Raw genomic sequence first — 27,006 nt, forward strand, 5'->3', positions numbered from 1 at the left:
CCCGGCCCCGCTGCTCGGTGCGCGGCGGCGGCGGCACCGGGAGCGGCGGCGGCGGCTGGGGCGCGTCGGCCCCGCAGCTGCGGCTCGTTGCGCTCCGCTCGGCCCCGCTCCGCCCGGCCCGGCCCTTAACAGCGGCGCGGTCCCGGGACGCCGCATGTGAGCCGGGAGGGCAGCGCCGCCCCGCACCGCCCTGCACCGCCCCCGCGCACCGGCACCGCACCGGCACCCCCGGCCCGGCCCCGCGGAGCTCCGGAGCAGCCGGCACCACCCCCCTAACCGACCCCGGCACCCTCACCATGAGCAACCTCAACAAGGACACCGAGCACACCAACGGCAGCGGCAACGTCGAGGAGGAGGTGGGGACCGGGGCTGGGGCACGGCGGGGCGGGGGGCTGGGGAAGGAGCACGGCACGGCGGGGACCTGGCGATGGGGCGGCGGGGACGCGGCACTGGGGACGGAGCGCAGCGCTGGGCTCGGGGAACCGAGGCTGCGGCGTCGGGGCTGTGGCGTCGGGGCACCGGAGACGGAGTGCCGGGGCTGGGTCGTGGGAGCCGGGGTGCGGAGCCGCCGGGGTGCGGAGCCGTCGGGGAGCCGGGACGTCGGGGCTGGAGCCCCGTGGGTCTGGCCGGGGAGGGACCAGGGCTGGGGTGGGTAGGGTGAGCCCTGGCTGGGAGCCCCCATGTCAGCCCGATGTCCCTCTAGCCTTGTGGGACAGGGGAATGGTGGATTCGTGATTCCTCCAGCCTGACCGAGGGGACAGTGTCCTGTCCCCAAGTCCTTGTGGCTGGAGGGCACCAGGCTCCCGCATCTAAGCACTGCTCTGCTAGGGACACACTTGGACCATGGTGTGGGAGACCTTGCTCTGCTCCCCATGTGCTAGCAGCCTCGTTGGGCATGGAGGGCTGTGCCCAAAATCCCTTCCCCTGGATGGCCATTGTGAGCCAGAGCACGGACCCTGTGCTGGGTGGGCTTGCGAGGGTCACTTGTCCACAACCACATGCTGAAGCTGAGCTCGCAGTGCCGCACGTTTGCCCTCGGAGCTGCTGACATCGCTGCCGGCACAGCGCCTCTCCCATCGCGCCCCTTGAGCAGTGGGTCACCAGCCGCCCTCCATCTTGGAGCCGGCGCTGGAAAACGCCCGGCCTCGGTAGTGTTTTGCTGCAGTCCTCCGCACCCGGCCCTCGGGACCGGGGAGGTGCTCTGCCCCCTCCCCTCGCTCTCCTCCAGCGCGCCGTGCGCTCGCGCCGCCGCAACATGGCGCCTGGCTCCTTCCGACACCCGCCGGGGCTGGACGGTCCCCGTGCACCAGCTGTCTTGGGGCCACCGTGGCCACTGGTCTCCAACCGTGGCATGGGGGGACCCGGCTAATGGGGTGGAATGGATTGGCGGGCAGCGGCCATAGCGTTTCTCTCCCCTGTGCAGATCAGGGCTTTGGTGATGCGATGGGACATGGGTGTGATGCTGCTAGTGACACCTCCCAGCCTCACTGGGTGGCACTGGTGTGGGTGGGTGGAGAGGGAGCACCTGGGTCCCTGCACCACTTCCCCGGTGCGGGGAGGCTCGGTACCAAGGGGTTTCGCGGGCTGCGCACGCGTGCACAGAAGACTCAATGCGGTTCCTTGATCCAATTATTCACTGGCCTGCAAAGCTCCCCGAGGTTGGTGCTGCTTGGCGCATCCCGGCCGCGTCGCTTTGGTGCATGGCGGGTGGTGGCCGGGGCAGAACTGGCCTGCTCTGCTGCCGAGTGGTGGTTTGGTGAAGCGGGTGTTGGAAGTTGTTGCATTTTGGCAGCCTGGAAATCCCAGCCCTTTGGGGAAGCTGGTCCTCCCTGGAGTGATGCTTGGTGGCCGGAAAACCAAATTAAAGATTGTATCCCTGGGGAATGGAGCAGGGGTTGAACAGAAGCAGCCCCTGCTCTCCATCTGGGCTGGGACCGGGGGGGTGTCCCTACCCCTGGTGGGGTTGCCGTTGGAAAGCCTCTCTGCACCCAGATCCATCGCAAATAACACTGTGGGTGCTGAGCTGCTGGTTGGGCTCCACAGTGACCATTCTGAGCCCCCGGGAACTCTCCAAATGCTTGTTGTTCCTACACATGCTCCCAGGTGACCGGGGGCCATTCCTCACCACAGAAGCAGCGAATGGTGGTACAAAGAGTGACCTTGTGTTCAGGGTCCCAGCATGATCTGGGGATCTTAACACCACATCCCACCAAAATTCTGGCCTAGTGCTCCCTTCAATACAGAGCGATAAGTATGTTTGGTGCAAAGCTGAATCCTTCTGTCCCAACACACGCAGGGGGCTGCGCTGGAACATCTTCCCACACTGTGTGGGTGACGCCGCCAGATCCTGGCGCTGCGGACACTCCTCCATTCCCCCCTGCGAGGCTCCTTCGCCGCCTCCTCAAGTGTTTCAGAAGGGCACGGTGTGCCCCAGAGATGGCGAGGCGAAGCTCCTAAATCCAGCCTTTCCCTTTATCTTATCTGCAAGCCCCTGGATCTCGCAGCCCCTTCCTGCCCGGTGACATGCGGAGGACAGGAATGCCTCTCGCTCCTCTTGAGGTCGTTAAGGGGAATGTTAAACAAACAGGGCCTAGTGTCAGTCCCTGCTGTTCCTCACCAGACACCTCCCCAAACTCGATCCCTCCCCGCTCGCTGCTATCTTCTGTTTAGTTTTCCAGGCAGCTGCCGATCAGCGTGACAGAAACGTCCCGGTGCTCGTGAGGGGTGCTGCCGAAGGCGCTGTGCACCCCCTGTTGCGGGCAGAGCTTCTTCCAGCAGCCAGAGGAGCTTCCTCGTTTACCGTGGGCACTGCGTGTTGTCTTTGTGTCCTTATTGCAATAAGGATGCCGTGCGTTCATCCTTCTGTCCTGGGTGTCTGATGCGGAAGTGTTGCTTCTGCTCTGGAAGTTCAATCTTGTTCTCCCAGGAGGTCACTGGGAAGCTGAAGATCTGTGGGGAGCAGGGGACAGCTGGAGCTGGCTGTGGTGAAGTCTGCAGTTGTCCTGTGTGTCCCCTCGGCCCTGTCTCTCTAGGCCACTCTCAAGGACTCGTTTGCAGCTCCACGGGTAGTGGCGGCTGCTGTCGTGGTAGAGCTTGGACATTATGGGCTGGTGGATGTGGAAAGTGTCAAACGTGAGGTTGTGCTGCGTGGGCAGAGCCCAGGTGAGGACCAGGAGAAGCCATGGGGCTGAGCTCTGCCCAAGGAGGACCATCTTCCCCGTTGGCCCATGGCAAGGCTGCAGTGTTGCCCATCAGAGTTAGAAAACGCCCCGTGAGGGGAGGCAGGAGCTCTTGGCTCCCAGATGGCCTCCTCGGTAGCAAGTACCTCATCCCTGGCCTTTCTCAGCTGCCAGGACCGCCCAGGAATGCCAGTGGCGAGCAGCCCGTGTTACGTGCTGGATGTCTGTAGCACATCACGGACGGGTGCCAGGCATCTCTTGATTCCTGTAATCTCTGCTTGAGTGGACCTAGATACCTCTTGCATGCGTGGATTCTGGCTGTCTGGCTTGAAACAAATAAGGTTAACGTAATTTCTGAAGTCAAATGGCTCTGTGATGCCGCTCTTTGCTACAAAGAACTTGAGGGTGTAGTAGTTATGGTCACCACTTGCTAATCTGCTTGTACTTGGTCTGGTTGAACCAAGATGGTGCTTCAGAGCTGTTTTCGTGCCTCATAAGTCCCCTCAATGTTAGATGCAGCTTTCTGCTAGTGACAGCTTGTTGGCTGAGCAAACACCCTGAAGTCACTGTGCACGGAGGTTCTGGGAACTGGTGTGTTCCTGGACCTCCTCTTGGTCCATCAATGAGTTGCTCTTACTAGAGGAAGGCTGTGGGAATTTTTGTCCTGGAGCCTCTGTAAATACCCTGCAAAGGAGCTTCCTTCTTCTTTCTTGCTCTTTTGAATCTAAACATCTTAGACATGAGTTTCAGTTGCTTTGAGCACCAAAACCCCATGATGGGGTAGCTGTTCTTCCTAGTAAATGAGACCCAGCTTCAGAAATTATTCTTCCTCCTTGGCTAATCTGAGGAGTTGCTGAGCAGAGCTTTCCCTACTTGCCCTGAAAATGAAGGGCTTTCTGGTGGTGCTTGCACAAGTTATGAAGGGCCAAAGCCAAATGCTCCCTTGCTAGCAAGGGACTCTGCTTTCCCCTCACCAAAATGGGAAGAATGCCCTTGGAGATGTCTGGAAGGCAGCTAAGAGTGGTTCAGGCTTTGCTGTCCTTTCTCATGCCTCTGCTGGAGGAACTGGTGCTGTGGGAGGTTAAGTACGGCTCTTGCTGGAGCTGGTAAGGAAAGCTTGTGGAGCCAGAAGATCCTTGGCCATGCCAAGTTAAGTAGACTTTGCCACTCTGATCATGGAGACTGTCTTGGACATCTGAGTGCCTGTAGTAAAGGCTTCGTCTTGAAGTGTCACCAGGTCAGGACATCACCGATAGTGCTCAGCACCTTCTCTTCAGGAGCACCAGGCTGAGATCCAGTAGTCTTCTCAGTTTTGAAGGTGAGCAATCTCAAAACCATGTTCCCAGGGATATCTGTACATCACAGGCCACCCCTGGAGCAGAAAAGCACCTTCTGCAGCAACAGCCACTGTTCCATGAAGACCATCTGATGAGGAGGTGCCAAGGGGCAAGCAGTGGCACCAGCGCAGTGAGGAGATGTGTGGCAGGTGATCCTGCCCTTGGTGTGGCAGAAGTGGATGCTGCAGGCTTGAAAAGGACACTTTGACCACTGCAGGGTCATGGCATGGTTGGGATGTTGCCTGTCCCACCGGAGAGGAGTGTCTTGATGCTTTGGGTGATGGCTGGATGGCAGGTGAGTGTGGAGCTCTTGGTGTGTCTGGGCTGGTGAGGCTTTCTGTGGCCCCAGGGCTCACCCTCTTGCTTGGAGATAGGAGCAGGGATGATGCTGAGGCTCTGTCTGTCCATCTGTCTAGTGAACGTCATGTTCTGCACCCAGTCCTGTGGATGGGGATGAGGTGTTGCCCTATGGGAAGGAACAGTCTCAAGCCCAACTGGCCACTTGTAGTTATCCTGTGGTAGGGTAGGGTGGAAGGGTGTACATCTGAGACCCTGCCTCAAGCCTTGTCCTGGTGTGTCCAGTGGCTGTGGGGGTGGATTTCTCTAGAGGACAGTTGTGTGGGACCTCACATGCTGGCCTTGCATGTTGCTCTCCTTGGCCACTGAGCCCCAGCTCACCTGGCTGCAGGCTGTGCTGGAAACCCAAGGACCCTGTAGGGCAGTCTGACCCATGCGGAGGATCTCCAGCCCTACTGCGTTGCCCAGAAGAGCCCATGGAAATGTTGCACCTCCTCGTTTGGGATGGTGCAGTCCCTCCTGCACTGCAAAGGACGTGGTGATGGGTTCTTGCGTTGGTGTGGGGTCAGGTCTTGGTACGCGGCTGTGTGTCAGCTGCTGTCCTGGGGACACGTGTCCCCCACATCTGCTTTCAGGGGCAGGACACCAGTGTTTGTCTGAAAGTGGGACCCCCCTGGGTCACCTAGAGCAGTGATCTACGGACCTGGAGAGAGCAGCCAGCTCCTCTGGGAGGTACTGGAGGAGGGAAGGAAGCTTCACCTCCTGGGGCTTCCCTGTCCTGGCATCCTCCTGCTGTCCCCAAAGGTCTCCCTGTGAGGGAGGTGACACCACAATAACCACTGTCTACAGCAGAGAGCTGCTGCAAACTTTTAGCTTGCCATCACTTGGGTTTTGTGGCAACCTTGCTTGCTGCTGGGCTCTAGAGGTGCCCGATGTGCTCTGTGGGGCTGTGGCATGGCCAGCGGTGTGCTGCCCCCAATTGAGTTGGCTTGAGGAGGGATTCCTGTGTCCTGGTGCTGTGGGCAGAGCAGGCAAAGGACTGAAAAGTGCCCAGGAATCACCTTGTGGCAGGGCAAAGTGGAGACAGACGTACTTGCTGAAGGACATGAGGTGGGAACGGGTATCGTGAGGGTTCTGCATCCAGACCGATGTCGTCTGCTCAGGGCAGAGGCTGCCAGGAATTCATCTCGCCTCTGTGTCTCCTGCCAGGAGATCAAGTGCCGGGGTGTGGGCAGGAGGAGCAGTGCTGGGGCAGCACTCCCCGGTGTGAGAGCTGTCCCTGTGGGTGAGGTCCAGAGCTGCTGGTGCATGTCCCCAGCATCCCAGGGTCCCCAGAGCCGCGGGCTCAGTGCAGCGGGCTGGGCGGTGCACACTTAGATGTGAGTGTCCTTCAGTGCGTTGGCTGGGATGCTCCTGCATGTCTCCTCCGGCTTCACAGACCCCTTAGCAAGGGGGGAAGCTGTGGTGGCATCTCCCTGCACTGGGGACCTGATATCTGGGGAGTCATGGGGGTGGCTTCCCCACGTCTCAACAGCTCTGAACCCTTGCTGTGGCCCAAGCCCCCTACGTGCCATCCTGTTCACGAGATCCCGCAGAGACATGGGGGACAGGGCTCGATAGTGGGGAGTCTTTGGTGCAGAGCTTCCTCTGCGGGACCATGGACTATTTTTGGGTGCTGCCCCGTTGCGCCCAGACTTATCGGTGCCCATGTGCTTCCTGGTGCCTCTTCCTGCCCCGACCGCAGGGGCAGCTGAGCCCCCCTGACGTCCCCCTGCTCGACACAGGGTCCCCGCGATGCTGGCGAGGGGCCGACCCTGATATAAGCGGTGTCACATGTGAAACACTCCAGCCTTGGGGATGAAATGTGTGTGTGCTTGGGCTGGCTGGTGGTCAGCCTGCCTTCCTCTGCTTTGGGTGAGCAGGATGTTGGTCCTTGGATGCCTTTTGTGCAAAAGGCTGATTTTTTTGGAATGAAATGCCTATGTGGGGGATCAGTGCTGCCCTGGGAGCTGCCTGGGGACATCAGAGCTCTTCTGGTGCTGGACTTGCAAGCTGCAGCCAGCTCTCGCAGCATCTCTGCTGGTGGAGGGGAAACTGAGGCACGGAGCGGTGAAGGAGCCCGTTAGCAAGCCCATTCCCTTTGGGAGGCACGTCGAGGCCGCCCTGCTCTCCCGCTGAGCCGTCCCCAGCGCAGATCAACCATCTCCCTCCCTCAGTTTTCCCCTTTATCTGTGTTTTCTGGAGGTTTGATGTTTAGAGGAGCAGAACATCCCAGGGCTGGGTGCACCCAGCTCCGTGGCCGGAACCCTGCTGGATTGGTGACATGAGGGCACTGTCCTGTTTTTAAGACACGCCACCGGGCCCCGGAGCACTTCCCTCCCCGCAGCTCTGTTTTGCAAGCTCGTCTCGCCGCTTTTCGCTGCCGTGCCTTATAAGTCCCGGCTGCTGGGGCCGCCGGCAGCCTCGCTGCATTCCAGCAGCCTCGCGTCAAGTGGCCTGAGCGGCATCGTGGTGGCCAGGGCTGGGGCTCTGTACCCCCCCATGGCTCTGGTGGCCCTGGGTGCTGGAGGGACACCCCACTGGGATGCTGGGACCTTGGGGTGGCTGCGGCAGAGCTTGTCCCCATCCTCGGCAGGATGGCACGGGGTCCCTGCCGCTGTGGCACAGGAAGAAGGCTCGGTGGGAGACGGCTTGTCCCCAGGGATAAATGGCACATAGCAGGGGGTGGCTTCTCCAAGAGGAGGGACAGCCAGTGGCCCGATGTAGATGAGGCACCAGAGCATGTTCCTGCTGTAGCTGTCCCCAGAGGTCCCCTGAGCAGTGGTGGTGAAGGCTGGTGTGCTCCTGGTGCAGGGAACGTGGCCCCAGGACACAGCTGGTTTTGGGGGCTGTGGGTGGTGCAGCTGAAGGGCTGATCTTGCAGAAGGGGAGGAACCAAAGCTGTGGATTGTGTCTTAACAAAAGCCCAGTGCTGGAGACCCACCGGAGCAGCCTTGTGCCAGGTGGGTGCTCATGCCTTCGTGTTTAATGTTTCTGACATACACTGCCCTGCAGCCCAGCAAGGCTCAGGTTATGGCTGCACTTGGGACTCCATTTCCAGAGCTCTTAGACACGGCCAGGAGCTGTGGGTGTTGTAACACCCATTGCTGACCTCCTGGCAGTGCTGGAGCTGTGGTGGGAAGTGGCAGGTGTTGCTGCTTGGCTTCTTTAAAGCCTTGGTGCTAAGTACCTGGCTGTGCTTGCAGCAGAGATGTGTCTCTTCTGGGAGGCACAGCTGTGTAAGGACTGCTTGATAGCCACCGAGGACTTGAGCACTAAACGAGTTTGTCCTTGTCCCTCCCCGCTCCTGCGTGGGAAGCTGTGCTGGGATCCTCCCTCCCTACGCGATGGCCTGGATGGTCATGTCCCTCCTGGCACAAATCTTGTTTTCCATGGCTCTCCTCCATCTCCGCTGGGTGTTTGCAGCGGGGACATCCCCAGAGGGGGCAGGGATGGGAAGGGAAAGTGTTTTCTGCAGGGCCTCCAGCAGCATCACCCGGCTGGGCTGTTGCAGCCCAGAGCTGCTCCCTGTCCTGCTTTTCCCATGTGTGTCCAGTGAAGATCTGTTGTCTGGCTGAGCTGCACTTGTTCTCACCTGGTACCTCACCTCAAGTGGCTGGTGGCAGAGTCTAAAGGTGACCATAAGAACAAGATATTCCTGGAGATCTGCTTCTGCAGTACCTTCTCCAGGCTCCTGCTGGACATACAGTTTGGCCCAGGCAGTTCCTGATGTAGCCCTGGGTAGATTATTATTATTTTATAAATATTGTTTTCTTTTGTCCCATGGCTTGTCCAGCTGCTCTGTGGGGAGGCTGAATATCTACATGTGTTTGGTGGCAGGGAGAACATATTTAAACAGAAACCTACCCTGTTTTGGCATGTTGGGTGCAGAGGCTGGGAACCGGGATTCATCAGCCCTGGGTGGTCCCTGTGGCCTCTCGAAGCCAGCAGGACTTGTCCTGCAAAGGGGTGACTGGAGAGTCCCAGTTGAGTTAACCTACTGGAAGGTGCTTGTCCAGACCCTCTTGTCCTCATCTAGTTTCCTAATTTGGGGAGCAGAGGGAGGAGGCTGGACCAGCGTGGCTCACAGGGCATGAGATGCTTAGACCAGCAAGTTGCCTCCTACTTATCTGCCGTGGGATAACCCGATCTCCTTTGCTTTCTGGTTGCTGCTGGTTACACTTGGTCTCAGAAGCTTTCTCCTTCTGGTTTACCCCACTCTGTCCCTCAAATGTATTGCTCAGGACTCTCACCAGCTTCACTGTCACTTCCCTGAACAACCTGGTGTTGCTTTCCCCTTTTCTAGATCCCTTATGGATGTGCTGAATTACAGAGATCTCAGAAAACCAACTGCTTGGTCTCATCGTTTCTAACAAGCTCTTCTGAGCGGTGACCTTCCTTGGTCTGTCTAGAGACCCTTGGGGAAACCTCATTTGAAGATGTTAGCTGGTGGCACGTGGTTGCTCTGGGGCAGTGCCATCCCTCGGCAGGTGCTGTGGGTTGGCTGGGATCCCCTTTGCGATACCGTGTGTGGTGACAGGCTGGGCCTGGAGGCCAAGGGAGGCTTTTGGTCTGCGACAGAAGGTCTCTTGCTCCCGTCCTTGGCAGCGGCTTGTGGGGCTGGCGTTAGGAGCTTGGTACCCTGACAAAGGGCTTTCCTGGGCACTCACGTTGTTCTGCTCAGGCAGTTGTAAGTGCTCCGAGTAGCCGACTGCCCCTTCCCCGAGCAACTGCGCATCTTCCATTCTGTCACGCCTGTCGCATGGACTTACCGAGCGACACATCACGGGACCATTTAGAGACCCAACAGGGATGCGGATTTCTATCTGCTTGGAAGAAACATCCATTCTGGGGGGCTGAGCGCACTCGGATCCTGAAATATTGAAAAGGGCCGGTGCTTTCACGTGGCTGAGGCACGTGCGTGCCGCCGTGAGTCCTCCCCTGCAAGACATGGCCGCACGTCTTCTGGGAACGCGCTGCAGGCATCGCTGCTCCATGTAGCTCCTGCTGAGGCGCAAACGCTGAGGCTGTCAAGGCAGCCAGCAAGCTGAGACACGGAGCCTTTGCGCTCGGTCCGGGTGGGAGGTGGCCCTGGAGTGATGCATCAAATGAGGGGCTGGGTCGGACAGGGAGGCTGTAGTGCTGAGCCTGGGAGATGTTTCTGGTGTGGTCCAGAGAGCATCCTGCTGCCCTGGGTGGGACAAAGCAAAAGCCAGGGTGTGTGGTAGGGCCAACCATACCGAGGGATGAGGGGATGGGATGGGAAGGATGCCGGTGTTGGACGGAAGGATGCTTGGTAGTTGCGTTTTGGAGCAGTCTTGAGATGTGCTGGAGAGCAAGAGGACCCCAAGATTTCCTTGATCACTGTCCATCCTGGAGGGCTTTAAGCTGCCCTCTGAGTTGATGTGGAGGGTGTCTCTGCTCCGGCAGGACTGTGGTGGGCACAGCAGCACAAGAAGGTTTGTTTTCTCCTGTAAAGAGAAGCTTCCCTACTTGGAGGAGTCTAAATCTGGCTGCCCCCAAGGAGCTACAGGGTGCAGAGGCTCTGCTGTGTGCTCCTGTGTTTGCAGGTGCCCCCTGTCTCCAGCCTGGGAGCGGGGCAAGCATGTGCCACTCACTTTGGTGGCAAAAGAGGCTGTTGGATACAACCCCCTTTGTCTGGGGAAGGGGAAACAGCCGAGCAAAAACTCAAATGTGGGAGCAGAGCGCTTCTGCCCAGCAGATGTGATGGGGTCACTCCAGACTGGGCCAGGAGGTGGGCTTGGCCTATGGCTCCTGGTCCTGCTGCATGTTCTGCAGCTCGGAAGCATCTGGCACTGTTTGGTGTCGTTCTGAGCACTGGGGCATCAGTGCTGTCCCATGACCTTCTTGTGGCTTCTTTGGGGCTGGCTCAGTGGGTGGCATCCCTGTGCAATGAAGAGTAAGAAACATAAAGCTCCATCTCATAGTCTTCTGTCTTCTCTCACCTGTCAGTACTGGCCGAGCTGTGGATGCCATCTCCTGGTCCTCGTTAACGATGACTAGTGTCTTGGTGATGTCTGTTGTGCATAACTTCCCTTTCCAGCTCCGTGTTGATCTACAAGACATCTTGGCAGCTTTGTCATGCTGCTTGCTATGGAAATAGGCTGCTGGCCAACATCTCCCAGTGCTGGGAGAAGGTGACCACCATGGTCTCAGTGTTGAACAGAGTTGTCTCAGCCCATGAGCCTTCAGCACTGTTTCTTCTTCCTGGATCCTTGTGTGAACTATTACAGATAGTCTGTAGAAATTATCTATTGAAATCTTCCTCCAATGCTGTACTTTTGCTTATTGTGCTGCGTGCATTTGGACTTGGTAGGTGACTTCTGCAGCTTGGAAAGAGCAGCAGCACTACATGGTCTTGGTGTAGCACAGCTGGCTTTGGGCTGGCCACCATGGAACCAACTGCAAGAGCTGGTTTGGGAGCAACTTCTGAAGGGTCTGGTGTGTGGTGGTGAAGGAGCCTCCAAACAATATCCTGGGGCTTTTGCAGAAGTCAAAAGATGTGAGGTATTTTTGAAAGTTGAGGGCTGTCTTTGAATGGGTGGCTGGAAGTGCCAGGATGGGCTGGGAAAGGAGATCTAGTGCATGATCTCTAGAAAGAGTTAGAGAGACAACTGGTCTCTTCTGGACCCTTGATATGTGTCAAACTCTGTTAGTGCTCGTGACAGTCTATGGTCTTCCAGCAGTCTTTTCAAGTTTGAGTTATCAAAGTCCAGTCAGAGTGTGGGGCTGGTGTCCATGTCCTAATCAACCCAACCTAATCAATTTTTGTAAAGGTCTAAATCCTTTGTGGCAGGGAGGAAAGGACTGGGTGTGTTTTATCCTGGACAATGCGTCTAGGTGTATAGATGAGGTTGCTGGGGACATGGTTTAGTGCTAGACTTGGGTTATGGCTGGACTCAATGCTATTAAGGGTCTCTTTCAACCCAAATGATTATATGATTCTAGTGCAGAGAAGGGTTAGTGCCTGCAAGGCCACTTTTTGGTGCAAGGTGGCCTACTCTTATTGCACCTGGCTTGTCAACTGCGCTCTTTGGGCCTTCCAGTAGACCTCATTGACCTCTCTCCTAGGTCCGGACGCTGTTTGTCAGTGGACTTCCTGTGGATATTAAGCCCAGAGAGCTCTACCTACTCTTCCGACCATTCAAGGTAAGGAGGTCTTCAGACTTGATCTTTGGTGGGAAAGGTGCTGCCTTGTGGCCAACCTTGCAGCCAAGATCTCGGGCAGAGGGAAGCATGTATGAAGTGGGAAGGTGGGTCTTCTGTGAGAGCTTGGGGAACCTGGTCTGAAACCAGTGTGGTTTCATGCTCAGCTGGCTAACTTCACCTGGAGCCTGTTGAAATCATGCTGTCTCCAAGCTTGGTGAAGGGCTAGAAAAGGGGATTTCTTCCCAAAGGACTAGCTGAAATACCTCCTCTGCCCTTAGACGCTAATCTTAGTCTTCTGATGGGAAAGAAGAGACATGTTAATGTACCCACTCCTGCTGCAAACCTTGCCTTGCAAAGGGTTTGGTGCTGCAGGAGCTCCTGGAGATGTCCCATCACATCTCGGTTGTAGCTCAGCTCCTTCAGGAACCTGATGCTGACTTGCTTTCTTCCGTTCTGCAGGGTTATGAAGGGTCACTGATCAAGCTCACTTCAAAGCAGGTACCTCCTTCTTCCAGCTTGGGTATTAGTGGCTTTGGTGTGGTGGGAGCAGATATGGAGCAGGAATCTTGGGCTGATGACCCAAGACCCTTCAAGCTCTGCTTGAAGGCCCTCTGCAGTTTTAGGTGGTCTCTTCTGCTTGCTGGGGACAGATGGGGGTGGCAGGGTAGTCTGAGGAGCTGGAAGAGGCTTCCAAACTGAAATTAGGGTTTTGTTTTGTTTTTAGCCGGTTGGTTTTGTGACCTTTGACAGCCGTGCTGGTGCTGAAGCAGCAAAGAATGCCTTGAATGTGAGTACCCGATGTGCCGGGAGGGCTGGGGGTCGTACGTCCTGCTGTGAGCTGGAGCAATGCTTGGCTTGTCCATAGCGTGGGAAGGATCAGGGTGTCCCCGCTGTGCCCTTGAGTCTGGAAGCAAAATGGTCCTGCAGGATCCCCTCTGGGAAGCAGGAGACCTGTTTAAGGCTGACATCAGCCTGAGCAAGTGGATGTGAACTGTTCTGTGCTCAGTGTAGGTGAAGTTTCCAACTGCTGGAAGACTCTTCAGGGTCTCTGAGGGTGTAGGGAAAGAACAACTACTTATTTTTTTGAGTTGGTGTGTACCTCCTTGCTCAGCAGCTGGCCCTTGATAACAGGACCCAGGCTGTGAATCCTGTTCCTTACCCATCAAGTGCTCCCTCATGTACAGGGAAGAGTTGTGGGCTGAGCAACCCCTTGTTCAAATGAGCGTGGATTCCCTGTGTGTGCCAGACCTGTTCTTCAGGGAGCTTTTTCTCCTGTTGTCTGGGCTGAGCACCATAGTGGGGGCTCATCCTACCTTGACTTGAGCTTGGAGCACCTGCAGCAGGCAGGCCTTCTCTGGGGAACCAACCCTTGGCAAACAGATGGGAAGAGGTGTTGTGGGCAGAGGTGGTTTCCAGGTGTAGGGTGAAACCCAGCTGATGCCCTGTAATGCTTTAATGAGGCACGTGGAGCTCCACTTGTGTTTGGCATCAGCTTTTTGAAGCTCTACGTCAAGCTCACCAGGGTGCAAGTGTAGTGAAACAAGCTCATAGCAAAGCTGGTCTGTCCTACAACCGTAGGACTTGCTTAGTGCTAGTGGCCTGGTTAAAGCTTTGCTTACCAAGCGCCCTGATGTGTGGCAGCTGGGCAGAGCAGGTCCTTGTCCTGGACTCTGGCCTGCCATGACCTTTGCAGCCAGAAGGTACTTGTTTCAGAAAGCAAACCAGCCTTCCCACGCTGCTGTTTCCATGGCAGGGCATGAGGCAGGGACAAAACTGTCTGGTACAGGCTCTTCAGCACATTCATGACGTTTTCGAGCTACTGTGACTCAAGAAGAAGACTGGTCAGCATGACAGGCACACCCAAAATGATGTCCATCCCATGTTGCCCTGCAGAAGTCAGTGGGATCTAGGCAGCAAGACAGGCTGAGCTGGTTCTGCTCTGCTGTGGACCTTGCCTTGGGCATTGGGGCACATCCTGGTGGCTCTGCCCAGCTGGCAATAGATGTTGCAGCTCCAGTATAGATGGGGCCCCAGCAGACAGATCTTTCCTGACCAGTGCTGGTTGGTGAACTGCACATAAGGAGCAAAACTGTGTCTCATGTTGGAAGCAGTGACACTAGGCTAGCTAAAAATAGAAATACAAGCCTGTGGGAGCTTGAGTGTTGCAGTGAGGGGACAAAAATCCAAGCGTGTGACTGCAGCATGATGGCCTTGGTTGCCTGGTTGGGCTTTTCTCCATGAGTAGACACCACCTGTGCTTGGACTGGAAACCTCACCTCTGAGAGGTTCGTGTGCTTTCTTCTGTGACAGGGCATCCGCTTCGACCCAGAGAACCCCCAGACCTTGCGGTTAGAGTTTGCTAAAGCCAACACAAAGATGGCCAAGAGCAAGCTGATGGCCACACCAAACCCCACCAACATCCACCCTGCCTTGGGCGCACACTTCATTGCACGGGACCCCTGTGAGTATGCTGCGAGGCAGGTGGAGGTCGTGGCTGGTCCAGCCTGGGAGATGCTGGGATGGGAAGGAAACTGTGAGTGCTCTGGGTGGAATCCGCCTGGTGTGGGAGGACAAGCATGTTAGGGTTGCAGGAGAATATTTAGCATCTGGTAAAACTTCTGGCCAACACTGGAAGTGTTGAGAGAGCAGGTTTGGTTTGGTAGCTCAAGTGATGTAAGTCTTTTAACTCATCTGTAGGTGTGAAGTAGAAAGGATGAGCCTGGCACTGTGCACCCTCAGCATAGCCTGGTGGGGCAGACGTGCCCTGGTGGCACCAGCTTCACGCTCTGTGTGACAACCAGCCTGCCCAAAGCCTGTGTGGGGTGCTGAGCAGCGATGGAGCGTGTTCCTGCCCTCTCTTGGCAGGGTGTTAGTTTTACACCTCACTGGAATGGCACTGCAGAGCTTTAGCTGGGGTTGGAAACGCAGAGCCTGTCCCTGAAGCAAGCTGAGCCGCTGTCACCTTGTCTCCTCCTGTCTAGATGACCTGACTGGAGCGGCTCTTATCCCAGCCTCCCCAGAAGCGTGGGCTCCCTACCCGCTCTACACCACGGAGCTGACCCCCGCCATCCCCCATGCCGCCTTCACCTACCCGGCGGCCGCCGCCGCGGCTGCTGCTCTTCACGCTCAGGTGAGTCGCTCCCCGTGTCCCGTGCCAGGAACCGGGCTGTCCCCTCTCCCCTGCCCCTAGTGCTCGCTCCTGCCGGTCTCTGCTTGGCTGGTTCGATCCTTGGCTCCTGGGCAAAGCCTCCTCCCGGCTGAAGTGCATGGGGGGCCCCCCAGCCCTGAGCAAACTGCAGGGGGGAGATCGAAGTGGCAGAGAGCAGCTGGAGCTGGATGAGGATTTCTGACCCTGCGGGTCCAACCTGCTTCCCTGTGAGAGTCAGGCAGGTGCGGACAGGCAGGGCTCCATTTCTGGCTGGCTTTGCTGGTCCCCATGGCTAGAGAGCCACGTTGTGGGACTGCTGGGAGGAAACCCAGCATGCCAGCAAGTAAAATAGCTGAAAAAATGTTCTCCTTGAAGCCAGAATAGGCTTAGCTTGGTGCTGCAGCTGTCGGGGTCAGCCAGAACCCACTTGGGCCAAGCAGCTCCCACACTTTTGAAGCTGGAGGGGGATGTCCTGCAGGAGATGAGTGACCAGAGCCTTGCCACAGTGAGGGACCACGATGGGATGGTGGTGTTAGCCACTGGATGCAGGCTAGAGAGGGTCACTCTGTATGAGCCTATGGAGATGCTGGTGGTGGTGCAACCAGCTGCCTGGTATCCCAGGGTGTGCTCACTGACAGCTGGAGGTGTAGGGATGCCTGGACTGGTCTGAACTGGAATGTCCTGAGACCAGCACTCCTGCTGAGGGTCCATGAAACCATGGAAGTGGAGAAAGGAAGGTAAACCAGAGAGGTGTCCTAATTCCGGGTTAAGGAGCTTGGTTTGGAGCACTGGTACAACAGGAGAGCCCGGAGGCCCTGTGCCTGCCCTGCCAGGTGTCCCAGCCAGCTGTGCTCTGCTTGCCTCAGTCTCTGCTCCTGCAGTTGTGCCAGGGGACGAGGGCACTGGGGCTCTGCACTCAGACCCCAGAGCATTGGGGCATAACCTCTGCTCTCTGCCCTGCCAGGCAGGGTGCTCAGCTCTGCTCTTTCCTGCTTAAACGGAAAGGAAAAAGAGCCGTGTCCCTTCACCTTGTCCACTTGCCTGGTGGTCAGCTCAGTTGGCCCTTTGGCGTTTTCTTGCTTCTTGGAAGTGTCTTGACTGTAACTGTCCAGCTTTGACCCCAGCTTGTTTCCCAGAAGCAATATGGATGTGAGCTCCTGGCCTATGTAGGCTTGTTTGTCCTGCCTCTCACACGCTCAAAGGCCTCTGCTGCTTTTGCCCTTCTCCTGGTGAGCTCACGTTGGGCTGAAGCTCTTGCAGAGTATGTGGGGCCCAGGGCAGGACCAGGCACCGGCTGGTTCTTCCAGGGGCATCCAGAGCCAGGCTGCTTCTCCAGGTCAGCTGGCCCTTCACTGGGAGGGTTGTGCTTGCTGCTGTTCTCTGAAAGTTATTGATGATGTCCACACCTGAGTGTGCTCTTCTCCTGGGCAGCCCTGGAGAGCAGGTTCTTCCTGTCCCTGTTGTTTGCGTGTAGGGTGGTGGAGCCAACAGCTGTTGCTGGTTGAATTGCCCCTGGCAGGGAGCACCAGGAAAAAAACCTCTTTGTTCTGGCTGAGGTGGTTGAGGAAGGTGGAACCATAACTGCAGGTCCTTCAAGGATGGATCACCAGTGACATGTGGACCCTGAGTGTAAGGGTTAGATACCAAAACTTATGTTGCATGGTAGGGGAGAAAACTGCTCTCCTAAAGCAGAGGGTATCAAGGATGGCTTCAGCCAGATCTTTTCCCTCTGGGGTCTTAGTTCCTGCCCTCCAGGTGGCAAGCTACTTGTTCTAGACAAACAGTTTAGCTTTCCAAGAGGTCTTCTGGTCTAAAGAAAGACCCTGAGGCTCCAGGGAGCTCCCTGCATGGGTAGGAATCCCTGCCCAAGGCGGTCTGTAAGTGGTGACATGTCCCTAAGCCAGTGTAGCCCCTCAGGCCGTGGCCACAGCTGGACCCAGCTCTCCTCTGGAGAAGAGCACTTGGGCTGGCCAAGCAGTTAGAGCTGCTCCTTGCTGCCTTGTGCTTGAGCTGGCAGTGACCTCGCAGGAGAACTTCTGGTGCAGTATACATTACCAATAAACTTTTATGGGGTTAAACATTACTCGGGCTGGCAGCTCCGAGCTGCCTGATCTCTGGGCTGGAGCCCTGTCCCTTGCGAAGCCCAGGCAGGGTGGAGCGAGTCAGTGAGATGACTTTTGCTCACAAACTGGGCAAAAAGCTGTAACCTTGGTCTTGGTGTGCTGAGCCTTCTGCTCACACTGGTAAGGGCTGGTTTGCCTTGCTGGTGGGGTGGTGGGCATGTGGGTTGTTCTCCAGGACAGCTACAGGTCTTCCTCTTGAGACTGGTGTCAGCTGGAGGATGTTCATGGGGATGGCCAGAGCTTTAGCAGCTCTGTGTCCTTCAGTCCTGGGCCGAGTGTGAAGTTGGAGGTGGTAGCTAAGCTGAGAGCTTGTCGCAAGAGATTTAAACCCGAAGTGCTCATCCCCTCGCGGCTCTGTGTTCAAGTGGGAAAGGAGGTGGCCGCCCTCTGTGATGGACCTGTGCAACCTCCTGAAGAGCTGCCCGGAGGGGCAGGAGATGGTGCAAGGAGCTGTTGGTGAGCTGCTCGCCGATGAGACTGGTGGCACCACCAAGCCATGGTGATGGTCCCTGCAGGCACCAGGCTGCTGTAGAAGTGACCGTGGCCTGACCCTGCACCGCTGGGAGCCTCTACCTGTGGGGACTCCACTGACTTTGACTGTCCCATCTGCCTTCCCTCCCTCCCACCCTCTCTCAAATCCCTCCTTTGATGTCCCTAGTGAACTCCAGCCATGATGCCAGCGCAGGCTAGCCCCGAAGCTCAGAGCTGTCCCCGGAGATGGGACACCCTAGTGATGCCTTATTGCAGCTAGTGGAGTGGCTGTCCCACAGCTCCATTCCTAGAAGTGTTAAGCATGATGGCAGCCACGTCTGGAAAGACTGGTAAGGTAACCATCTCTCCTCCAAGGTGCACCATGGGATTTGCAAGCTTCTGCCCATCTCTGTAGCCCGTATCTCCTTGGCAACCCAGTGCATGGGCCTCACGCTACCCACCCACCAGAGCCTGGGGAATGAGATACCAGGCCTTCTTTCTAACCCACGTCTCCAACTTGGCAGCACATGACATGGCGCACACAGCATGGCACCATCTTACATCAACTCCTCCCAGCTGAGCCAGGCTCAGCCAGGGCCCGCCGGTGGGAGGGGAGCAGCCCGGTTGAGCCGGGACAGCGACAACCCTGCCGCTCGGCGTGAAAGAAACCCGGTTTCTCCCCAGCCACGACCCTTCGAGGGCAACCAGAAATACACCTTGACCTCACTCCTGGCACACGGTGGGGGAGGTGAGTGACGTGGTAGCGACAGCACACGACTAAATTCTAGCGGGCACGTTAGACAACAGCACTTGCCGGTCACTTTGTTCCAGAATTGCATACCGGGACAGACCCTGCCCTCAGTCATGGGTCTAATCTCACCTCTTTCCTCTCCAGTTACTGGAAACAGAGCAAGTTCCTACCTGGAGCTTGGCTTCTCTCTTTGCAGCCTGAAATGGCAGGCAGGACAGAGGTCTCATGGGCCGTAACAAAGGGAATCGGCAGCCTGGGAGAAGTGTGAGCGGTGTAGGGAACTGGGAGCTCGGGGAGAGGGAAGATGGTCTGGCTTAGGACTGGTTGGTGGGAGGATGGTGGCTGTGGTCAGCTCCAAAGGAACTGAGTCCTGGCTCATTTCTTGTGGTGGTTCTGAGAAGACAATTTTCCTCTGCGTGGTAGTGTTGGTGGGGAAAGAAGCCACCAAAGGTGGGGGCCCAGGTCTGCTTGTGCCCTTGGAAGACTGTGAGGCGCAAAGATGCGCAGAGCTAGTCTCCCAGGAAGATGGGGAACGCTTGATGCAAGGATAGAGACAATGATATGGCTTGTCTTGTTCCCTTTGGGCTTGGTGAACAGTTTTGTGTGTTGCCTATGTGATGGAGTTGGGCTGCATTGTGTCTCTGATGTGAAACCTCTTGTTCTGGAGTGCAGGGGAGACACCAGGGGCTACTGATGCTCCTGGGGCTCTTCTGCAATGAGGTGCTTCCAGCTGTGGCAGCACCCCTGAGGGCAGGACTTGCCCTGGAAAGCAGGGACTAGATGCAGGGTTGTTTCATAAGAATGTGAATGAGGCTGGTGGTGGTTACTGCGTGGTGCTTGTAGGACACTAGGCTGACATGATGGGTACGTAGAGCCCAGGAGACCATCTGTGGTAGGTGCTTCCCAGACAGGGAGCAGGTGAGGGACTGAAAGCTGGCAGCTGCCCGTCTTTTTGGATGTGGGATCCCCAAGGTGCCCTCAGAGCATCCACATTGCAGCTGTTGGCAGCAGCCTTGTCTAAAGGCTTTGAGGAGGTGGTGGAGGTGGACCTCTGAAGCTGGGACCCGTCCAAGCGAGTTGTGGGTAGAAGGAGCAATTCTGGATCCATGGCTATGTGGTGGTGGTGCAAGAGCCCAGCGGGACCCTGAGGCTTCCCAGCAGAGCACATCGATGGAAGGGGAGGTCAGTGCTCCAAAAAACCCTTTCCCTCTTCTTTGCTGCCTGGGCTGGCTCAGAGCAAGCTGGATCTCCTGGGTGGTGGCTATGGTTGTGGATGGACATGAGGCAGATCCCAGTGGCTGTGGTCTGATGCTGAGCCCATGGAACTGGGGATGTGAGAAGATCTGCTGGGGCTGTGGTGCTGATAGACCCTCCTTGGGGTGGGAGGCTGGAGACAGTGACAGATTTTCTGTACCCAGAGTCTCATTGCCTGTTTGGGGCTGTCATGTAGGACTCGCCAGGATTATTTTTTATGGGCAATCTCTAGGCTTCTAGGAGATTTCAAGCACTCCTCGAGATCTGCGTGGCTATGATGCTCTCCTAAACTCTGGTGACTTGGTGCCTAGCAGCCTGGAGCACGCTGTCCCTAAGCCAGCTGTGTCCCTCCGGCCAGAGAAAGGCAGGAGATCTTCCAGATACCTGCTGAGCAGCGATTCTCACTAAATCACACCCAATGAGTGAGTCAGACTGAGATGGTGTCAGAAGTGGCCAGCACTGGTCCTCCCTGGCTGGCTTAACCCAAATAAAAGCAGCACAAGCCACTTCCACTCTGGGAAAAGGAGAAACACTTGTTTGTTGAGGTCTGTGTGATGGGTACATCTCCATGAGACACCTCAAGGCCTGGGGGGCGCAAAGCAAAGGATGGACCCCTGTTGAAATACTCCTTCTAAGCAACAGGATGGATCAGCGTCCATCATCTTCTGCGTGTTCTGCAACACGGTGAGAGATGATGTGCTGATCCTCCAGCTCTCCCTCGCTGTAGCTGCATGAGGAGAGGTGTCTGCTCTGAACACAGCAATGGTTCTTGGTGGTGGGCTGAGCTGCTTGGTTCTTGCACAGATGCAAGTGTTTGGATGCTCATCTCAACCCAGACCCCTTGAAGGACCCTGGAGGTGGGTGGCTTGAAATGTGTGTCCAGAGAGCACTAATGGGTGACGTTGGTGCCTTTGGGTGCACCTTTGCAAGCTGTCCTTGCCGGCCCTGGGTTGTGTTCCTGCCAGCTGTGTCTGCAGATGGAGCAGAGCAGCTCTTGGTGGCACCTTGCCCAGGGCTCGCACCCGGTGACCTGCGGTCTGGGGGATGTGGTGACCGCGAAAGGCTCATGGCTTTCTGGTACCTGGGGAGGTGGTTGGGTCCATCCCAGTTGTAGGGAGAGCTCTGAGCGCCACCAGATGCTGGAGAGCAAAGATAAGCAGACCTAGAAGTGACTAAGGAGGAGAGGCAGGTCATCCAAGGTACAGGTGGCTTGAGGGTGGCTCTCTGTGCCCAGTCCTCCCTTCCTCTTTTTTGCCTGCCGATGGAATCACTCTCCATAAGGATGGTGGGCAAGATGAGACATTTAAATTCTGAGGGTAACTGGGACAATGGAGGAGGTGACAAGGAGAGTGGAGTGCCATTTATCCCCCCCATTTATCATTTCTGCATGATTTTTGGGTAGCGCTGCAGCAAGGGAGAGGCTCTTTGCTTCCAGATGTTTCACCTGGCCCCTGGAAGGTGACAGGCAGAGGCACGAATTTCTCACTTCCAGCTGTTTTCTGGGCCAGATGTTGAGTGTGGCAGCATGAGGCTGGTGGTGCCTGTCTCATCCCTGTGGGTGGGTGAGCAGGGCATGTTGGCTGTGGTGTGGCCAGACTCCTTTCCAACTGTGTCTCTTCCAGTAAAGGCCTCCCTTTCTCCACTTTCCTCACCCAGTGTTGGATGCCTCCATTCACTCTTTCTCAGCTCCCTCTTTGACAGATGTGGTATTTTGAGATAATGGATCTTCCAGAAGCCCCCTGAGAAACGTGCTCCCTACAGGAGCTCTGGCTTGCCCGCTGGGTTGCGATCCCTCTTGGGGCACCCCTGCGCAGTCTCTCGTGGTGCTGGTCTCCTCTTTCAGGTGGCTCTGGGAGCTGCTCTGTTTGCAGATCCTGGGGCAAAATCAGGTGTCTGAGACACTTTGAAGGATGCAAAGAGAAAAGTGTCCTGGCAGGTGCCACTGTTTTAAAGAACGTGTCCTCTTGGCTGTCTGCTGCCTCCAGTCTGGTTCTTCCAGTGGTTTCGGGAACATCCCTCCTAGTGAGGGGTCATTCCTGCTTTGTCCCAACACGTCCTTCATCTTTCTGTGGGCTGGAAGCCCTGGCAGGTCAGCACAGCAGAGTGTTGGCCTGTCCCCTGGTCCATCGCATCTGCCCCCGCTCTGGGCTGAGCTGCTCTGGCTGCCACCAGCTGGAGGGGACATGGAGTCGGGCTGGTTGGGTTTGTGCATATGAGCACCGGAGGCCTCCAGGAGGAAGGCAAGGGGAGGTGGCCCATCGGAAGTGGAGGTTTATTAGTGCCAGAGCTACAAACGGTGCGTGTTTGGGGAGAAAAGCAGGATCTCTATTGCAACTGGAGGTTCTGGCCAGGTGTGGGGTGTGCATGTGGGGCAGAAGCTGGATGCCCTGAGGAGGGGATGGAGACCCACCAGGCGCAGGCAGTGGGTGGGCATGGCCGTATGGTGTGGGATGGAGGCAGCTCTCGGGTTGAGCTGGTGGCCCTGTGACCGCAGGGGGAGGTTCCTGCTGCTGGGCAGGAGGAATGTGCTTCCAGCTGCTGAGGTGCTGGAGCGGGGGAGCTGGCCAGGGAGGACAGCTGGCTGCTGAATGTGGCTCTGCTGAGCAAGCACCTCCTGGTGACAGGGCTGGCGGGCAGTGTGTCACTCCCATCCGTGCCCTGGCAGCTGCTGTGGGCATGAGGTGTTGGTGACGCCGGTGTTTCCTGGGGGTGTCAGTGCATGGAGGTCACGGTGCTCCGGGACAGCGTGGTGGCCACAGGCTGGGGAGCTGAACTGCATCCTCTCACAGGTCAAGGGAGAAGCGAAAACATAGTGTGTGTGGCACTAAGGTGGCACTTTGACGGGAAGCCGTATGAGGAGCAGCTGAAGTCCCTGGGTTTGTTCAGCTGGAGCAGAGCAGGCTGAGGGCAGAGCTCATGGGCTGCAGGTTCAGCAGGAGCAGGAGGGGCAGGGTGAGCTCTTCTCTGTGACAGTGACAGAGCCCAGGGAACGGCAGAAGATGTGCCAGGGAGGGGCAGTGGGACATGAGGAAAAGGTTCTTCACCAGAGGTGCTGGACACTGAACAGGCTCCCCAGGGAGGTGTCACGGCCCCAACCTGACAGTGTTCAAGAAGAGACTGGACAACGTCCTCAGACACAGGGGGTGACCTGTGGGGTGTCCTGTGCAGGGACAGGAGTTGGACTCCGTGATCCTTGGGGATCCCTTCCGACTCTGGACATTCAGCAGATCTGCCCTGCTGAGGGGCTCCTGCTGGGACAGAGCTTCTGCGGACTTGATGGCTCCTCCAGGGATGAACCCTACACGAGAAGAGGGACTCGAGGTCCCTGAGCTCGTGCTCGGGGCTGTTCAGTAACTGGCACCACACCCCTTGTGCTGGTGATGGGAGGACTTGGCCATTGCAGGTAGGTGGCGGCTTGTTGTCCCCTCCAGCTCCCGTAAGGAGGCTGCAGTGTCGAGGTCTTGGCAGTTTGCTGCGTGTGTCTGTGCGAAGGAGCAAAGGTAAAGCCTCTGACTCTTCCCCTCTGTTAGGTGTCGGGCTTCTGCTTCTTGCAGTGGTAGTGTAGGGCTTGATGGGACCTGCTGAGGATGTGCCCAGCCTGGAGAGTAACTCAGGGGCTCTCGCTGAGTTTCTAGATGTGCTGGTCTTCAGCGCTGTCTCTTCTGAAGACCTGTGTGCATCTTTTGGAGGTCTCCTGTGGTTGAGGTTGGAAAATAGCCAGCGCCTCTCCCCCTCATTGCCAGCTGTCTTCTCCACCTGGAGTGGCTTTCCTGATGTCCTTGCACACACTTACAGTCTGTGGGGGAGACCTGGCTCTGGCAAGAGCTCTGCTAGGAAGAGTCTGGGAGAAACACCCTTGCTGGGCACAGCCACGTAGAGCGAGATGAGCTGTAAAGCTTCTGCCAAACTGGACGCTTTGGCTGTGGCTCCAGCTCTTCCTCTGCCCAACTGACCTGGGTTCTAGCTTCAAGAAACTCTGCCCGTCCTCATCCCAGGTTGGACGGGGCTCTGAGCACCCTGATCTGGGTGCAGATGTCCCTGTTCATGGCAGGGGTTGGACTGGATGAGCTGTGAAGGTCTCTTCAACCCAAACCCATCATGATGATGAAGGGTATCTCTTAGTGGTGTGCACGGGAGCTGGAGCTGCTCTGGGAATACTGGTTTTTCCCTCTGGCCCTGGACTGGTGCATGTGTTGGAAGGGGAACACCTGGCCAGACTTGTTCAGGATGGTCTAGCAAGGGGAACAGTTCATGTTGGGCTCTAAGGGGTTTTCTGCCTCTGTTCTATCCATCTTAGAGTGAAGTCCATCACTCTGTGGGTACCCAGAGCCCTGGCCGTACCTGCCACCGGCTGGACGGGAGGACGGGGGGTGGCCGCGGTGTTTGAGCAGCTCTGGCTGCTCCTGCTGCTGGATTTGCGCTCAGCCAAGCGGCACAACCTCATTTCCCATCCTCTCAGGCATGAAGCTGCTAACTGAGCCCAGCCTGACGTCTGCCGGTCTTGGAGACCAAACGGGAGCATCTGCATGTCTGATGCTATTCTGCTGGATGCTGCCAGCTTGCTGCATCTACTGACGGGCTGGGAAGTTTCTGTTCCCTCGTCTGCTCCTTGTGTCTCCATCTCGCAGGAGAAGGAGCAGTAGATGTGGCAGCAGCAACCTGCTGGGGAAGCCTCCCAGTCTTGCTGGTTGGCAGCTCTACCAAGTTCTTCCCATGATGTGATCTGCGTGGCTCAGAAAACTCCATGGGTCTCTTCTGCCATGGGAGCGCCAGTTCTTACCCCACGCGTGTCACGGAGAGGTGGTCTGGTTTAAATCGGCAGTCTTGAGATGCCTCCTCCTGCTGGCTGAGGATGGAGCGGCCACCACCTTGGGGTGCTACGTGTCCAAAGGGACCTTCCTCTGCCCTGTCTGCACCTGCACAGGGGGAAGATGTAAATTTGGGGTATGGGAGTGTGCTGGAGGATAACAGCCCCTCCTTGCGTGCACTTCAGCAGCGATAAATGTTATTGAGAGCTTGGTGGTGAGGAGCTTTCCTGGCTTGACTGGTGGTGTTCTGCGTGTAGTGAGCTGGGGCCAGGCACGGCGGTGAATTTGGGGGCTGTCATCTGGTTACACCAACAGGCAGAAAGTACTGGAGATGTTGGCAAGCCCTGAGCTGGGTGTTAGGTCCCTCCTTGGATGTGTGGGGTCCTGCCGTGCTCTGTAGGGCAGGATGTCCCGGTGCCGGGGGAGCCTGAGCCTGTTGTTGCAGGGGCCACCAGTGCTGCCCATGGTGCAACCCCAGGTTGGGGTGCTACTCGAGTAGTGTTTGGGGCTCACCATGGAGCTTCCTAATGCTGGAGATGTCTCTACTCCGTGTACCTCAGATGTGGCCTGAAGGACCTGAAGGTTTGGGCTCTGCTTGAAATAAACCCGGATCATGGACCTCTGGCGTGGCTTTCTCTTCCAGATGCGTTGGTATCCTCCCTCCGAAGCTACCCAGCAAGGATGGAAGTCTCGTCAGTTTTGTTAGTTTGTTAGTAAGTAAGTAATCATTCTTGGAGCTGGGTCCTTGTCTTGCTCATCCCTGGGTTCCTTGACCTCTTGTGGGAGGAGGGATGGGAGCTGGGGCTCAGCGCCCAGGGATGCGGTTGGGTGACACTGGTGGGTGATGGGACTAAATCCACCAGGGAGTGGGGAAGTGGGGAGCAGATGGGGCCGGCCCCGCTCACCGCCGCTCCTCTCCCGCAGCGTCTCCTCGGCTCGCGCTCCTCCTCCCTGCCCCTCGGCCGAGGGATGTGCCAGGGATGACGGCTCCAAGTCCTCTCGCTTTGGTTTGCGGACAAGGCGCCGGGCCCAGCCGCACTCCCCCAGGGCTGCCGGCGTCCCCCTCCCCGGACTGTGAAGCCGCCGCGGCCCAACGCCATGGGCCGTGCGCCGCCTCCATCCCTCCACCCCACGTCCATCCCCGCATCCCTCCATCCCCAGGACCTCCTCCCCGACCGAGCTTCGCCGTCCGGCTGCGCCGAAACCCGGCCGGGGCCGCTGGGTCCTGGGCTTCCCCGGGCTCGCCCTGCCCCAGCGGCTCGGCTGAAGGCAACGAAAGGCAAATGGGTTTTGCATGTTTTCTGGCATGAATTAAAACACTTAACTTGTGTCCGTGTGAGTGTAAGTTTGTTTGTTCTAGCGTTTGTGTAACCGTTAGCAACAGGTCTTGGCCCAACGGATTGATCCATCAAGGTTTTCATCTTGCTTCGGTGAAGACTTGGCTTTGAGAAATACTAACTGTCCTTGTCTCACCCCTTCTCCCACCTCCGCCCTCCCCATCCCAGTACAACCAGAAGAATTTGAAAAATGGGTTTTTTGTTGTTTTTTTTTTTTTTTAAGTATGATGCACTGGGTTTCTGTTCTCATCCATTCTTCTCCAGTTTTAAAGTCAGGGTTATTATATTAATTTTCTCTTCTTCTTCAGACTTCTATATATAGAACGGCTGTAAAATACCTAACTTTTTGTTCTTTTAATTTCCACCTCCTTCTGATTGGAGAGCATCCAGTCCTGCCAAATAATCAGCCATCCTTATGGGAATACCGAACAAAAAAAGAAGTATGAGTATTTTTGTACCATGTGTAATAAGGAAATATTTATGCATCATAAAGACTTTGTGTGTTTGTGTGCAATTAATTATTATTATTATTATTAAAGAGAAATTGTAATCCTGTAAGATAAGTTAATGTTTAGTTAAAAGCTTGAAAGAGAAGGGTTGTCTTCTGTACCAATGATTCAGTCAGGCATAGTAAATGAGAAATTGTGCAATTTTTGTTTTAGCATCTTATTGCTTGGTATTGAAGTGCTTTAAGTATTATATGACCATGGCTATCTCGCTTGTATTAAAAGATTTGAGAATAAGTTGCTATATAATTGCTGATCCTATGAGAATGTGAAACTGGATAATATATGAAATGCAACAAAAAAAAGAAAATATACCCAGAGGCTGCTGTGACTCTTTTTCTGTGGTGTGGTGTGTTTTCTTCTGGGGCCGGGGTGGGATGTTTTGGGTCTGGTGGTACCTGCACCCCTTGTCCTGCTGCTGGGAGGGATGCAGGGATGTGGGGGATGATGCTGTGGGGTTGCGGCAGCTTCTTCTATGAGGGCTGCTTGATGCCAAGCTCTTCTGGAGGCCCCTGAGAGGGCAAAAACGAGCTTTTTCTGGCTGTTTTTGTTTCCCCCTCCCCGCTGCCTGCGCAGGCTCAGGACT

General features: G+C 56.5%; 1 protein-coding gene across 4 annotated transcripts; it reads left to right on the top strand.

Annotated features, from left to right (window-relative positions):
* The first annotated feature begins 28 nt into the window (after positions 1–28).
* Positions 29–26,756, top strand: RBPMS2 (RNA binding protein, mRNA processing factor 2). 4 transcript variants are annotated; one of them, XM_082061403.1, is made up of 8 exons: positions 29–356; positions 11,945–12,022; positions 12,482–12,520; positions 12,747–12,809; positions 14,333–14,555; positions 15,004–15,152; positions 25,221–25,294; positions 25,502–26,756. In XM_082061403.1, the coding sequence occupies exons 1-7, from the start codon at positions 297–299 to the stop codon at positions 25,281–25,283; spliced, it is 675 nt and encodes a 224-aa protein (XP_081917529.1). In that variant the 5' UTR covers positions 29–296; the 3' UTR covers positions 25,284–25,294; positions 25,502–26,756. The 4 variants fall into 4 exon arrangements, with proteins under 4 accessions (XP_081917529.1, XP_081917530.1, XP_081917532.1 ...); XM_082061404.1 differs by having other exon boundaries at positions 25,221–25,290; XM_082061406.1 differs by having other exon boundaries at positions 14,333–14,483.
* The last annotated feature ends 250 nt before the right edge of the window (positions 26,757–27,006 follow it).

The sequence above is a fragment of the Streptopelia decaocto genome (assembly GCF_964273445.1).
Source record: "Streptopelia decaocto genome assembly, chromosome: 9".
NCBI classification, from domain to species: domain Eukaryota; kingdom Metazoa; phylum Chordata; class Aves; order Columbiformes; family Columbidae; genus Streptopelia; species Streptopelia decaocto.

Excerpts from the sequence above, each read along its gene's own strand:
- RBPMS2 (XM_082061403.1), top strand. The coding sequence starts at position 297 with ATGAGCAACCTCAACAAGGACACCGAGCACACCAACGGCAGCGGCAAC. Across the intron at positions 12,810-14,332 it reads CAGCAAAGAATGCCTTGAAT|GGCATCCGCTTCGACCCAGA; the intron begins GTGAGTACCCGA and ends CTTCTGTGACAG. Across the intron at positions 15,153-25,220 it reads CTGCTGCTCTTCACGCTCAG|ATGCGTTGGTATCCTCCCTC; the intron begins GTGAGTCGCTCC and ends TTTCTCTTCCAG.